Below are 16,103 nucleotides of genomic sequence, written 5' to 3' on the forward strand. Positions count from 1 at the left end.
CAATTCCCCCTCCTGCTTTAAATATGCCATGATTTGCACAGAGCTGGATCTTTAGGAAAGCTGATTTTATGCCACTTTGAGAAAGATAAAATAGAGGGAGGAAACATTTGAAGAATAGAATGTCACATGGCGTCACTGATTCATTAAGAATTTCAGTTTTTTTTCTTATCACACGATGGAAGGTAAAATGAAGATGATCTGAATTAACACAGTGTGATCCAGGTTAATGTGAGTTCTTCCTGAATCTTCAGAGAACCATCTTTGAAAAAGTTGTTCTCATTTTACACAGTAAGTATACCTAGGAAGAATTAAAGGACGTGTGCATTTTAAGACTTCTAGAAAAACATGCTTCCTCTATCTTACATCATTATGAAATAATCCAGTAATATTTGTATGTTCTGAGAATTACACTTCACCAGTTTTAGTTGGTGGGCAAATGGCTATAAGCATACAGATGTGAATGTGCATATACTGTAAGGAGAGAATCCATAGAGAACATGAAGCCCATATTCTACTATTGTTTTACTGTTGTTACTGTTGTGGCAGCATATTGGCTTCTACTGCTGTTATTTTGAATTCTATTGTAATTATAGAAGAGAGAGAAAGAGAGAGAAGGAGGAGAGAGTGTATATGTGTGTTTGTTTTGGAAATCCCAGCATGGCCTCCTGTTTTATCTGCTTCCTGATGCTAAAGGTCTACTGGTATTTCAAAATCAGCTAACTAGCCAAAAGCAATAGTGTTACAAAGCAAGAAAATAATGGCATATTATTCACATTTTTGGAGAAATAACTCCAGTTTAAGTCCAAGTTTATAGTGCATATAGCACCAAAACAGATGCTCTGCCTTTTAAACTACAGCATTATGCTTCTTGCCACTAAATCATTTCACTCAATAAGTAAAGAATCATATTTTGAAAATTAAGGAAACAGGTTCTTCTTTCTCTCCATCTCTTTCTCTCTCACACACACAAATACACACACACACAAATGCACATGCCAGCTATTATTTCTCTTTTAGACAAGCAACTAAATGCCAAACATTCAAAAACAATGTGTCCTTTCTTATGTCCTTTTAGAAGAAGCAGGTCAAGAATACCGACTCCGTGTGTCACTGTTCTATGAGTAAAGCAAGCAAACATTCAGTGTCAAAGAAATGTGCAAATGTGTGCTATTCTCTAATTTTAAAGAAATGGCACATGAACAATGAATGTAGGATGAAGAATTTATAGAGAGCATCCAAACACTTCATTCAAATGCACAATTCATAGAAGTCTATCTTCCTGAACTTCTTCATTTTATTTCACACTTGCATTATCACCAATTAGAAATTCAGAAATTTAGATGAATAAAGAGTAAATCTTCTTACCCTACTTCCTACATCAGCCAAGTTAATTGCCACATAAATTACCTTATTAACAAAATGTTACTTTTACCATAAGTTGTTAGGAAACAATTATCTTCTTTATTATAAAGATATAACTTTGGTATCAAATGAGTAGTGACAAAACTCTTTAGATGACTTCAATTAAACATCTATATTTGTGCCTGAGTATACTTGCTGGAAAACTCTCAAAGGTCAGAACTGAGGATTGAACTTTTGATCAAGGGATCTCATTTTTCTTTGAGTTCATAGCCTTTTCTTTCTCCCACAGCATTATTTTAGTGGTCTTCAGCTCACTGTCTTCACTTGTTAAGAAAGCAATGTTGCACAGTGGTGATTGTCACATCTCTCTGTGACCACAATCACCTCGAGAAATCCTAACCAGTAGGGTTTGTATTGGACCAAAATAATTCGAATTTCTTACTCCTTTATGTACTGCTCATGATATGAGTCCAAGTCTACACTCTAACAGCCACTGCACGGCTCATTTATATTCAGCTCTGAAAGGAGTTACCACTGTCTCTGACCCTTTCAAGTAGTGTACAATTGTCTTCAAGGATTCAGTTGTCTCTGGATCTGTCTTCTCTTACTTCTCATGTCTACCAATTTCCTTAGCCAATCATGCATTTGATTCCAAATTAATTGGTTCACTAAAAATTTGACTTTTTTTTCTGATTAGTCAGAATGTATCTCCTACCAAACACATTTTCATCCATGCACATTTCCCATTGGCTTGTTCCCCCTGACTGCACTTCCTGCATGTTGCCTTTTCAGAGAGCGGTTCCCTGACTTTTGGACACGTTCTAAACATGTGTTCTTCCACATCTATTTATTTTGTTCATGAATTTGTAAAAAAATTGATTCAGGTTCCTTTTATTATCAGGACTAATTTTCCTCATAGATATAATTTTTGCATCTAGAACAGTATCTAGGACATTTTGGTTATTGGATCAAAGTGAAGACATCTAATGTACAAGTAGTAAAGTAGAATACAGAGGATAATCAAAAGTGGTCACCACGCAGGCACTGAAATCTTAAAAACTCATCAGAGCTTTTAATTTACTCGAGGGTAAGGGCACATTTTGTAGCTTGAGCTCATTCATTAGCAGCTGGCGGTTGTCTTCAGCTACAGTCGAAAGACTTTGTGTCTTTCAAACAAGCACAAAGAGCTGTTTCCGGCCTTGAATTCTCCTTTACTGATCCAAGTGAATCTGACAAAATCTCATCCTTGAATTTTCAATGAATAAGTGTCTTAGTCTTTAAAAACTGATCTGAAAACTTGCAGCTGGTCATATGAACATGACCGATCAAGTCATTTAAGTGACAAACAATTAATTACTCTTGCAAATTTTTAGTTGCAGCAGAAAATGTGACAGATGCCATTGTATGAATTTACTTTTCAATGAGAGAGTAACTGTAGCTTGTTTGTCTCAAAATAAACGAAAGGGAAGGTGAGAAATTGAGAGAAACAATGTGATTGGAGAAAAAAATTTTGAAAATTACCCTTGATAAATGATTAAAAGAGCTGTCAAAATTAACTTTTCCTTGTTAGTTCCTGTTCTGTGACATTTTGCATTGCTGGGAAACTTCATTCTGAAGTGCGTGATTGGCAGGTAAGGAGCAGAGCATTCGAACTGTGTTCTCTGCCACTGTGTTCTAAAATAAAAACTCATGTTAGGTTAAGTAGAGAAGTGTAGCTGAAATGGAAGGAGATGAAACAGCGGTCAAAGCACAAAGGGAGGGGATGTAAGCAGGCAGTAGCTTTTTTCTCAGATTACTATCTAGTTCTGGAAATTACGTTATGACTAGATCTAAAATCTGATACCTTGACAAACCAATGTTGTTTTCTAATTTCTACACTTGATCTTAGCCAAAAGGCCAAGAAGTGATATGTTTTCTAATTTCTATATTCTTTCTAGTATAACCTTGAATGGCTACAACAACTTTAAAGGATCTGCTCAATTATGAATTAAGAATAATTTTCTTAAACAAGTAGCTCATATGCATATATCTACTTAATAAATGAGTCTTATTTGGACTGAAAGTCATAATTGCCAACTTGAATTGCATGCATAATTAGCTATTTCTGGGTCTTCACAAGGACAGGAGGCTAAGAACCATATTAAGAATTCTCTTGATTTGCATCACTTAATTATGAAAGAAGGCATATGTGCAAAATTCTCTTATTTACTTATTGCAAGGCAATGTAAAGAACTAGCTTGAAATAGAAGACACCTCAATTCTGATCTCAGACCAGACATGCTAACAATGCCAGGAACTACTTTATTTTCCACAAGAGTCATGAATATTGGGGTCCCACACTGCCCCAATGCCTATCTTGAGCCATGTTTTCTTTGTTGATTTGGGGGCTAATCTTGTGTGCTCTGATACAGGTTTACTTTGTACAGCCTCATACAACATAGCCTTACAAAAAGTGCTTTATTTATAAACTGAGAAAATGCCTGGAAAAGTGTGATTATGTTTTCAGATAAACCTTACAGGGAGTCTGTGAAGCATGTTTTGTAGATATTCTGATTCAGCTACTCATTTGATTTTAGGACCTGTGATTGCCTTTCTGTCTAGAATATTGCCCCTGCAGGTTCTCATGTCACACTCCAACAACTCCAGCACCTTCTTCTTTCTAACTGGCCTCCCAGGCCTTGAGGCTGTGCATGTCTGGCTCTTCATCCCATTGTGTGCCATGTATGTGGCCTCTCTGGCAGGGAACAGCCTGATCCTGTGGGTGGTAAAGGTAGAGCCTTCCTTGCACCAACCAATGTACTATTTTCTGTCCATGTTGGCCATGACTGACCTGGGCTTGTCAGCTTCCACATTACCTACTATGCTCACCATTTACCTGTTGGGCCTCCGGGAAGTGGAGGTGGATATGTGCCTGGCCCAGCTCTTCTTCATCCATACCTTTTCTATCATGGAGTCCTCTGTGCTGCTGACCATGGCCTTTGACCGTTTTGTAGCTATCAGCAACCCCCTACGCTATGGCACTATCCTCACAAGTCCCCGCATTGCAGCCCTGGGCCTGGCCATCCTGGTACGCAGCATCAGTCTCCACATTCCAGCCCCCATCATGTTGAAGAAGCTTCCCTACTGCCGGAACCGCCTGCTCTCCCACTCCTACTGCCTGCACCCAGACGTCATGAAGTTGGCCTGTGCTGACACTCACATCAACAGTGCTTATGGTCTCTTTGTGGTTCTCTCCACACTGGGTGTGGACTCTGTGCTCATTGTTCTCTCTTATGTTCTGATCCTCCAAACGGTGCTGACCATTGCCTCCAAGGCTGAGCGCCTCAAAGCTCTCAACACATGTGTCTCTCACATCTGTTCTGTGCTGCTCTTCTATACGCCTATGATTGGTCTGTCCATGATCCATCGATTTGGGAAACGGGCTTCTCCACACAGTCGTGTGTTGCTCTCGTATCTTCACTTTCTTACACCTCCAGTGCTCAATCCTGTTGTTTACACCATCAAGACCAAGCAGATGCGACTGAGGATGCTACGTCTATTCAGGTTAGGTAGAGCTGCCATCAGAGATGCACAGGGCCATTAAATCTTTGGTGGAGAAAATGAAAAAGAAGATAAAAAGATTTTAGTCACTGTGATTGTACGATTCGCACAATGGAAAGAACAACTCATAATCAGAAAAATGTAAGAATGAAAGGCCATCTGTCTGTGTTTTCCACAAGAAGTCTTATCCTACGAAGAAATACTGTTTCCTATTCCGCTGGAGCTTTCACCGAGTAATTTAATTAAACATCTGTCACATTCAATATACTATTATAGCATCTGCAAATAAAAGTGCAATCAAAGATACAGACTCTGCTTTGGAGAAGTACTTATTTAAAATTTGTGATGGAATTGTTATTACAAATTGAAAATGGATGAAAACAATTTAGACATTCACAATTGTTGAAACATACACACATTGCTCTATCTTCAAATATACAGATATGGTGCTAATCTTAGAGCTTTAGAGAGAGAACTTTTGGTTAATTGGGTTAATGTGCAAGCTTCAAATTCAGTAGTACTGGAAGAATTTTTTAAAATGTCTACTAAACTATAATACGCATCAAAACAAGCAATATCTCCATGATTGTAGTTGTATATGGAATTGTATCATAAAATAATAAAAAATGAAAAATAACATAGGAAAAGCTGAATAATAACCTGGGTATTCTGATGTAGGATGCAGGAATTCTTTTTTTTTTTTTAAAGATTTATTTTTATTATTTTTTTTATTGGAAAGGCAGATATACAGAGAGGAGAGACAGAGAGGAAGATCTTCCGTCCGATGATTCACTCCCTAAGTGAGCATAACGGCCGATGCTATGCCGATCCGAAGCCAGGAGCCTCTTCTGGGTCTCTCACGCGGGTGCAGTGTCCCAAAGCTTTGGGCCGTCCTGGACTGCTTTCCCAGGCCACAGGCAGGGAGCTGGAAGGGAAGCGGGATAGAACCGGCGCCCATATGGGATCCTGGGCGTGCAAGGCGAGGACCTTAACTACTGCGCCACCGCGCCGGGCCCAAGGATGCAGGAATTCTAAGGGATAGCTGTAGTCCTGTGCCTAAATGGCCAAAGACTATCTCTTTGGGACCATTAATTTTCCAGTTCATCCTGAACAACACAGCAACAATCTTGGGTTTGGGGCACCCTCTAGTGCTTAAAATGTAGAAAATCATGAGTCAAAGATCAACCAGTGATGTGTCTTAGAGCACCATTCACTACTGAAAGCGGCGAGATAGGACTATACGAATTAGAAAACCAAAAATTCAAAATGTTGGAGCAGAGGTTTATTGTCACAGTTTAGATATTGCCAGAAGCTCATAACCCCTGTTGGAGTGCCTAGGTTTGAGTCCCAGGTCTGCTTCTGATTTCTGCTAATGCACATCTGGGAACAGTTAGTGATAGCTGTTTTTTGACACCTACATGGGAAAATGGGTTAGATTTGCAGCTCCTGACTTCAGAATGCCCCGTCATTGTCCCTTGGAGTTGATAGGGCAATGAGCCAGGAGATGGAATACTTAATCTCTATCTTGCTCTCTCTCATTTCCCCCCGACCCCACCCCACCCAATAAATATATTTTTAAAAGGTAGCGGTTGGTGCTATTTTGCAAGCGATGAAGCCTCTATGACACTGGCATCCAAATCAGAGCATCAGCCGAAGCCCTAGCTTCTTTGTTTTCAATCCAGCTTCCCTAATGCACCTAACAAGGTAAGAGAAAATGGCCCAAGTACTTGGACCACCACCCCAACTTGTGAGACCAGGATGGAGTTGTTGGTTCTTGGATTCAGCTTGTCTCAGCCCCAGTTGTTGCAGACCATAGAGGAATAAACCAGTAATTGGAAGATCTCTCTCTCTTTAATTTCCCCTTTCAAATAAAATGATGTAAATATTAAAAAGGGAAAATAATATCTATTGGTGAGGATATGAAGATACTATGACTCTCATAAATTGCTGATGGGGTTGTAAAATTAAAGTGCCTATTCGCAAAATAGTTTGATATCTCGAATAGTTAAGCATAACATCACCATATGATTTACAAATTTTACTCCTAAGTGAATATCCAAAATGACTTAAAGCAAGAACTTAGCTGTGCAGTAACATTCACAATACTTGTGCTTACAGTAGTCAACAGGCACAAGTAACCCAAGCAAAAAAAAAAAAGCAATATACATATAAATGACAATGATTTCTCTATTATGAAAAGCATCAAAGGTCTGCTATATGCTGTGACATGATACACTCGAGTATCATGCTAAATGAAATAAGCCAGAGAAGATAAAATGTTACATAATTTCACTTACTTGAGTATTTGGAGGAAGCATTTCACAGACAAAGCAAGCAAATAAGAAGTACCCTGGCGTTGAAATCAAGGACATTAGACTCATTTATTCACTAGCTATCCACACCTAGCATAACTATTCCCTTATTGATATTCAGATTGTTGATCTTTAATAAATTAACAATTACAGAAGTGAAATATCATATTTTACTTACATTTATTTTTCCTCTGACAGTTTTCTCACAACTATTTGACCTTTTTTTTTTAAAAAAAAAATTTATTTCTTTTTACTGGAAAGTCAGATATACAGAGCTATACAGATATAGAGATATACATAAAGCTTATGGTCTCCTTCTTATACCGCTTCTTTTTATATCTGTCACTATGAACAGAAAGAGAGAAAGAGAATCCAACCTTGCATCTGGTGATTCACTTCCCAAACAGCAGCCAACAGCCAGGGCTAGGACACATCGATGTAAGGAGTTTAATCTAGAATACACACTTGGGTCAGCTGTCTTTTTCAGGCCATTAGCAGAGATGGCTAGGAAGTGGAGCAGCCAGGACACAAATCAGGGCCCATACTGGAAGATGATTTCACAGGTAGCAGCTTTCCTGCTAGGCTACAATACCGGCTCCCATAGAGAGAAATTGTTAAAGAATTATCAGGGATTATATTTTAAAATAATGATGCATTTCTGTATTAGGATGGTTTAACTCTACAACATTGTCAACCCTAAATACTAGCAAGGAATTTGAGAAACAGGAGCTCTCATATGCTCTATTACTGATAAGAAGTAAAGTGGAATAACTACCTTGGAAGACAGTTTGAAATCTTCTCTTTAAATTAAACCCACTCTTAATATGCAATCCAGAAATTACGCTCCGTTGTGATGTTCAAATAAATTGAAATTATTCTACCTAATTTCAAACCTGCAAATGAGCATTTGTTGAATTTTTTATTATTCTTGCCAATACTCAGATTTATAGGTACAACTGGATATCATTCAAAAATTAAAATGAATAAACTACTAACTCACAGAAAAGCATGGAAGAGAATTAAATGAATGCTGTTAAGAGGAAAATGACCATATGAAAGCACTGAGAATTTGGGAAAGTGCAGCAATGGAGACGGATGCGTAGACAGAATACTTGTGAGACAGTCACAATAGAGCAGAGGGAACAGTGGTGATTGTTCAAGGACCAACTGCAGCACTAGGGAATACTAGCACAGTGAAACTATTGTGTGTGAAATGGAGGATGCAGAACTCTCTAGATTTGTCAAAGCCTCAAAATGGGGAAGCTGGGATTATGATACCATATGTGAAACTGGCACCTGCATTGCTGGTATCTCATATGGACATCGGTTCATGTCCAAACTGCTTCACTTTTAATTCTGTTCCCTACAAATGGCCTGAGAAAACTAGCAGGAACTTGGCCCATGTACTTGAGCCCTTGCCACCTACATGTGAGACCTGGATGAAGCTACTGGTTCCTGGCTTCAGCTTGATCCAGCCCTGGCCTTTGTGGTCATTTGGGAAGTGAACCAGCTGATTGAAGATCCTTTTCAGTCTGCCTATCCCTCTGTGTAACTTTGGCTATCTTACTCAATCATAAAAAAGAATGAAATCTTGTTTTGCAACAGAATAGATGTAAATGGAGATGATTATACTTAATGAAATAAGCCAGTTCCAAAATGTTGAATACCATATACTTTCTTTGATAAGGGGTAGTTAATACAGAATGCAAAGAAGTGTGGGGTCCAGTGGGATGGCTTGGTGGCATGTTCTAGGATTCCATATGGGTGCTGGTTCATATCCTGGATGCTCCACTTCCCATCCAGCTCCCTGCTGTTGGCCTGGGAAAGCAGTAGAGAATGACCCAAGTCCTTGAGAACCTGCACCTGTGTGGAAGAACTAGAAGTTCTTAATTCCTGTTTCAGCTCTGATGGGCTCTGGCTGTTGCAGCTATTTGGAGAGTGAATCAGAAGGTGGAAGATCTTTCTCTCTGTCTCTCCTTTTCTCCGTAAATTTGTGTTTCCAATAACAGTAAATAAAACCTTTTTAAAAAATCTGACATCTTGCGATTTGATTGTTGATTCAGCCTTCGTCTAAACTCCTTGTTGAACTTTATGGTTACTGACATATTAAGTTTGTGATAATGCAAATTGGTACAGCCTTTATGGAAATCAGTCTGGAGAACACTCAAACAACTCAAAATCTGCATACCATATGACCCAGCAATTGCACTCCTAGGAATATATCCAAAACACCTGTTTTACGACAAACCAACATGCACCCCTATGTTCATTGCAGCACAATCAGTAATTGCAAAAACATGGAAGCAACCAAAATGCCCATCAGCAGAAGATTGGATAAGAAAGCTTTGGTTCATCTACTCCATGGAATACTACTCAGCTATTAAAAAAAACAAAATGCAGTTCTTTGTGGCTAAATGGGCACAACTGGAAACTATAATGCTAAGGGAAATGAGCGAATCCCAAAAGATTAGATACCACATGTTTGCCTTGATTTAACCTGTAATTTTTTGTTTGGTCGTTTGTTATTTTTTGAACCTGTCATTGATACTGTCTCAACCCAGATGTTTCGAAGAATGGAACTTGCATTATTTTTAACATATTGTTTACCCAATACTATGTCAATTAATTCCATAATGTTGTATAATGATACTGAGGCCTTGTTGGGCCTTTTAACTGACCGGATCTTTACTCTGTTAGACCTATCCTCAGACCATAGAAGGTCTCCCCAAGAGGCCACTGAACTTATCTGGACAATAAGACGCTGAACTTTATGCTAGGCATGTGTTTGCAAGCAATGAATCTCAACTGAACTTGAACTATGGTTATGCAACAAGGTGGAGGAATCCACCATGGGGGGAGGGGTATGGAGGGGTGGGGGGAATCCCCAGCGCCTATAAAACTGTACTACATAATACAATGTAAGCAACAATTAAAAAAAAAAAAAAGTGAATTGCTAAAAAAAAAAAAAAAGAAAAAAAAAAAAGAAAAACTATGAATCTAAAAGGTAAATTACAAGAGTGTTGTGGTTAAAACTGTGGATTTTGCAAGTCCATTCTTGGATTAGAAGACATGTTTCAATGCCACCCTGAAGGTCTTTCTTTCAGTGCCCAGTTTCTCGCTGCATAAATGATAATGACAGCAACTATTTCATATTGTACTCGTGCTTAAATTGGGTGTTACAGGTAAAGAGCTTAGAAGAGATTTGGGAAAAAACTATAGTATATTGTTAAGTACCAACAAATATTTCTAATCATTTACTATCACTGCTATGTTGTCAGTTTTTGTATTGATATGATTTCCATTTAAATATGTTAAAATTAAATACACAAATGTTTTCTATGTTAGGGTGATTCAGAAAAGACATGCCATACTGTGAGATAAGTAGAGGAATCAAACAGTTCCACTTTAAAGAGCCTAATAAAACTAGAGCTATAATCCATATTTTACACCAAATAATCACTTAAATATACCTCCCTTTTGGAACTGTAATTAAAACACTCTATCAATTATATGTAATCAGAAACTCTATATTTTGTCCTTAAATGGAAGGAAGAGGAGAGGAGAGGGGAATGAGAAAGGGCCAGAGGTAAAAGAAAATGGGATAAATATGTGCTCATTATGTGGTGATGTGTTCACTTTGCCTGTTAGAAGTCAGGATAATGTGAAAAGCAAGGTTGCAATGAATGTTAATTGATGTATTATAGCTATCTTGAAATACAGTAATTTTCTATTTTGTGGTGTAAAGTCTCACATGAAATTTGGAGCCTGTGCAAATTCCAGACTATGGAAGTACTTTTTAGAATGTATTAGGTTTATTATCCATAATTCTGAAACTTCCTAAGAGTTATAACTGCAAAGTATTCATTCATAAGTGCACACTATTTCTTTAGTGAAAGTATTATTTTTTTAAAGTTATAACTCCTAGTTACATATTTGTAGCTCTGAATAATAATCTGGTATTTGGGGCGTTTTTCAGAGAAGAACTTTTCTCTGCAGTGTCAGTTGATATACTAAAAGTTAGAACCCCCATTATGATTTAAAAAGCTGCTGTGAGTTGCTCTTGTTGGTTGATGTACAAACGATAGCGACTGTACTCTGTGGACAGCACTGTTAGATATTAAATAATTACTAAGACATTGCAATTGTCAGTAACTTTTTAAATTCTAAATGGATGCACACTGTACTCAATTGTCATTTGTCTCATCTGACCCCATGCCACAATCCTTGAGATTTAGTGCTTTCAGAGCATAAAAAATGTTATATTTTGGAGAGTACATTAAATTCCATAATTTAATCACCATCATCAAGAGTTTATAGAAGAACCAGATGAGCAGTTTTGATTTTTTTGTGGGAGATAATCTGACTAAGGGAACATATTTTATAACCTTTAGATAGCAAAAACATGATTGCCAAGTTCATGATATTTCTGATTATGTGTCAAAGTGACAGCCATCTCTCTCCCCTTGTATTGCACAAACAAGCAGAATACTTTCTCCAGTCTTTCATTCACTTTTATGGAAAAAAAATAAGAGATTTTTTATATTAACAGTTTATTACCAATTTATAAAGGAAAAATATTATATAGGTGAAGCGAAAGTACAAGATACAGACCTAAATTATATGATCAAAGCCCTTGTCATTATAGGGAAAAGAGATCCAATTTTAAGTCTTCTGAAGCACTTTCTTTTTTTCAAGGAAAACAAGCTGTCCATAAAAGAAAACGGGTATGTCTACAGCATTTTATTATTATGCATCTTATCTGAAACCACTTTTTCATGTTCTTATTCCTTCCTTTTCATTATGACAAAAGCAATGCTTAGGGCTTGACAAAGGAAAAAGAATACATAGTCATTTTTTCTGTTATTGTTGATTCAATGTATCTTTTTTATTTTTTTATGGAGTAGAATCTAGTGGTCTCTCTGTAGAGGAATCCAACAATACAGCTATGCGGTTCACTGCCTTTCTGCTGACTGGTGTCCCGGGTTTGGAAGACTTCCAGATTTGGATCTCCATCCCTTTCAGCTTCATGTACCTCTTGGCTGTGATAGGCAATGGCCTGGTCATGACAGTGGTGGCCTGGGACAGGAGCCTCCATGAACCCATGTACCTCTTCCTGGCCATGCTGGCACTCAATGATGTCCTGCTTTGTACCGTTACAGTGCCCCAAATGCTCCTCATCTTCTGGCAGGGCCCTTCCTTGGTAATGTTTCCTGCTTGCCTCGCCCAGATGTTTTTTGGCCATGCTTTGTTTCTCTCTGAATCTGCTGTTCTACTGGCCATGGCTTTTGATCACTATGTGGCTATCTGCATACCTCTTCATTATATTACCTTACTTACAGGCTCTCTCATAGGCAAGGTGGGCCTGGCTCTGGTGGCTCGGAGTGTGACTGTAGTCACCCCTGGTGTCTTCCTCATTCTGAGACTACACTTCTGCAGGAGCAACATCGTCCACCACACTTACTCTGAGCACATGGGCATCGCAAAGTTGGCCTGCAATAACATTGCCCTCAACAGCATTTACGGCCTCACTGCTGCTCTCCTCACCACAGGACTGGACTTTGTCTTCATCTCCCTGTCTTACTGGCTGATCCTGAGAACAGTCTTCCAACTGCCTTCCAGGCAAACACGGAAAAAGGCCTTCGGAACCTGTGGAGCTCACTTATGTGTCATCTTGATATTCTACACTCTGGCCTTCTTTTCCTTCTTTACCCATAGATTTGGGCATCATGTACCCCGGCACACACTTATCCTCTTGGCAAACCTCTACTTACTGATTCCACCTACCATGAACCCCATTGTCTATGGGATAAAGACCAAGGAGATAAGAATTCATGTGCTAGGGATCTGTAGCCAACTGAAATCATATACAAAGAAACAGAGATGTGTAGAATGCATGAAAAAAAAATTTAATATCAAGTCTAGGGTACATCTACACCCACAATACAAAAGCTTTGAAACAAACTTTAAAAATATTTGTTTCTAATGCTATCTTCCTAATGTGCAGCTTGCAGGAAACTGAATTGTATATTCAGTGGGATGACAGAATAACAGAGTTTAAAATTTAAATATACTTTTGATACTAGCTATCTCCTGCTCTATTCCAATTTTCAGTGGAGAAGAATGAGGTCAGGGATTAATTCTGTGCATCATCATTAAAACCCCAGGAACCAGAATACACAAGTAATCTGATAAACATTACCTGAATAGATAAGTTTTTAATCAAACAAATGCTAATTGTCAGTGATTTTATATAATAAATTTCATGATGTGTCCTCATACTCCTCATACATAAAACTGATAGATTATAGACTTGAATTTCTTTCTCCTTAAAGTACTAAGTAATTTTGAAAAAAAAAAAAACTCTAGTGTTCATTCTTTTTAGATTCCCATGACTGCATACTACAAATATTCAGATTGAATGAACAAGAAAGCAGGATATTTCAAGGAAACACTTTGTCATAATGTCTGAGAATGTAAGATGATTAATTGCCACTCAGGAGGGATACAAACTAGTTTGCTGTAGCACCTCAACAACCAGAATGCAAGCACTTCTCTGTTGGAGTCAGTGCCTTCAATTTGTCTCAGACACTGTTTCTGGTGCAGTGAATGTAATTGTCTCCAGTTGAGTCCGATTAGAAGACCCAAATAAGTTGATAGCTTCCTTCCTGCTCTGATTTAACAAAGACAGACTATTTCAAGGCAGTTCTCAAGAAGAAGAAATCATGGGCTATGGTCAGGATTATGTTTCCTGAATCCATTTGACTCAATATTTTATATAAAAAAAAAGGTTTATTTTATTTGCATTGTAAAGGCAGATTTACAGAGAGGAGAGACAGAAAGATCTTCTGTCCACTGGTTCACTCCCCAACGGGCCACAATGGCCAGAGCTGAGCTGATCTGTTGCCAGTAGTCAGGAGCTTCTTCCAGGTCTCCCAGAGGGGTGCAGGTCCCAAGACTTTGGGCTGTGTGCTATTGCTTTCCCAGGCAAAAAAGCAAGGAGATGGATGGAAAGCAGAGCAGCAGGGATATGAACTGGCACCCAGGGATCCCAGTACTTGCAAGGTGAGGATTTATACAATAGGCTATCTTGCCTGACTCCATTTTTATTTAGTTAGTTACTTGAGAGACCCAGAAACAGAGAGTAATATAGGTAAAAAGAGAAAAAGGCCTCCCGTCTGCTTCTTTTCTTCCCACATGATGCAATGGTCTGAACTAAACAGGACCCACGCCAGAAACTCATGGTCATCACCACTGCCTTACAGGATCTGCATTTGCAGGAAATAGGAGTCCAGAGGCAGAGCCAGGTGCCTTACACAGCTGCTAAGAGACAGAATCCACACATTTTAGCTGCTAGCAAAAATCCACCCCTTATTTAAATTTACTATATTAGCATGTGAAATGATCTAAGCTTAGCCCTTCCTACAACAATCTTGTAATGTGCATATTACATTCCTAGGTGGTATTTTATCATTTATGAACTCACCATAATTTCTACAACTATAATCCTTTTTATACACCAGACAATGTTCATCTCCTAGCTAATAAAATAATTAAAATATTTTCTTGTCATACAGACAACAAAGTCTGTCACAAGCATGATTCAAATATAATGCAGTGTGATAATTAAGTGGATAAGTAGATTGACCTACTTGAAAAAATATGTATTATCACTCTTTATAACTGCATGTAGCTGTTTACAGATTCTGTGTATAATAAAGCTCATATTCATAGTGTTCATTTTCCACAATTATTTGAAAGGCAGAGAGAGACAGAAAAAGAGAGATCTTGCATCTGCTGATTCACTCCCTAAATGCCCATGACAGTCAGGGTTATGCCATGCTGACAACAGGGGCCCAGAGTGTCATCTGGGTCTCTCAAATAGCTGGCCAGGACTATAGTGCTGGAGCCATGTGTGGCTGCCTCCACATAGACACAGTAATAGCAAAGTAGAATCAACAGCAAAGCTGGGAATTGAAGCTAAACACTCCAGTGTGGGCTGCTCCACCTCAAAGCAGTATCTTAACTGCTATAAAAATGCCCATCCTCATAGGAATTCCAAAAATAGCTCATGATTTAGGTATTAGATTGAAGAACCAAGTAGCTAAATGGGTTAATGAAGTGGCATTCTAATAATGCTTTGTATTAAAAAAAAGTTAGACACTTAAATGTGAAGACAATAGAAGTCTATATTAATTTTTTTCCTGACATTGTGTTTGACCACAAAAGCACTTTTGTAGCATAAAGTTGATCTGTACACAATCAATAACATCTGTCATTATGCAAATGATTATAATATGTTTGCCTCATGATGGGAGTTGAAACAGGACAGAGCATTTGTACAAATGTTGAAGGAATGATGCTGATGCAACACGCAAGCGAATTGCTTCTTTAAGCCATAACTCAAAAATGGTTGGATTTAATCATTTATAGGAAAGATAAATGAGTTGATTCACACATGCAATTCTAACATGAATGTAGCATTGATTCATTAAGAAATAGTATGGAATAAAAAGAAGCAAAGAAATAAGGGACTTGTATCTTCAACAAAACTACAAGAGTATGCAACTTCAATTAGAAATAGCTCTTACAGGAAGAGAGAGACAAATAAATGATTTCCAGCACACTCCTTTCCAACATGTTCACAGTTACAGAGGTTTATAAATGTCCCGTCCAGCAGGACAGTCAACGGGGGTTGCAGCCAACCTAGGAGAGAATGGGGAACAATAGACACAAAGAATGGACAGCAAGACAATATGTCTGATCAGGCTGACATATAATCACATGCTAAGTTAGGTCACACAGTCCTGCTGACGACATGACTCTCCTTCAAAGCTACATTGAAATGTCTGTTCCTTCTATTTTTGTTCTTTAAGAAATATTTTGTCGACA

At 38.2% G+C, this 16,103-nt stretch overlaps 2 protein-coding genes across 2 annotated transcripts; both read left to right on the forward strand.

Annotated features, from left to right (window-relative positions):
• Nucleotides 1-3,985: 3,985 nt before the first annotated feature.
• Nucleotides 3,986-4,945, forward strand: LOC121145477 (olfactory receptor 51G2-like). The gene has a single exon (XM_040964350.1). It carries the CDS (start codon nt 3,986-3,988, stop codon nt 4,943-4,945), a length of 960 nt encoding a protein of 319 aa, XP_040820284.1.
• Nucleotides 4,946-12,159: 7,214 nt separating this feature from the next.
• LOC121145284 (olfactory receptor 52Z1-like) lies at nt 12,160-13,632 on the forward strand. Its single transcript, XM_040964014.1, has 2 exons — nt 12,160-13,098; nt 13,597-13,632. The coding sequence occupies exons 1-2, from the start codon at nt 12,160-12,162 to the stop codon at nt 13,630-13,632; spliced, it is 975 nt and encodes a 324-aa protein (XP_040819948.1).
• Nucleotides 13,633-16,103: the final 2,471 nt, after the last annotated feature.

This window comes from Ochotona curzoniae, unplaced genomic scaffold (assembly GCF_017591425.1).
Source record: "Ochotona curzoniae isolate NIBS_2020 unplaced genomic scaffold, NIBS_Ocur_1.0 scaffold_3223, whole genome shotgun sequence".
Taxonomy (NCBI): domain Eukaryota; kingdom Metazoa; phylum Chordata; class Mammalia; order Lagomorpha; family Ochotonidae; genus Ochotona; species Ochotona curzoniae.

What these genes read in the sequence shown, in the direction of transcription:
- LOC121145284 (XM_040964014.1), top strand. Translation starts at nt 12,160, where the DNA reads ATGCGGTTCACTGCCTTTCTGCTGACTGGTGTCCCGGGTTTGGAAGAC. An exon ending in ATACAAAGAAACAGAGATGT is followed by an intron (nt 13,099 to 13,596) that starts GTAGAATGCATG and finishes CATTCTTTTTAG; the next exon opens with ATTCCCATGACTGCATACTA.
- LOC121145477 (XM_040964350.1), top strand. Translation starts at nt 3,986, where the DNA reads ATGTCACACTCCAACAACTCCAGCACCTTCTTCTTTCTAACTGGCCTC.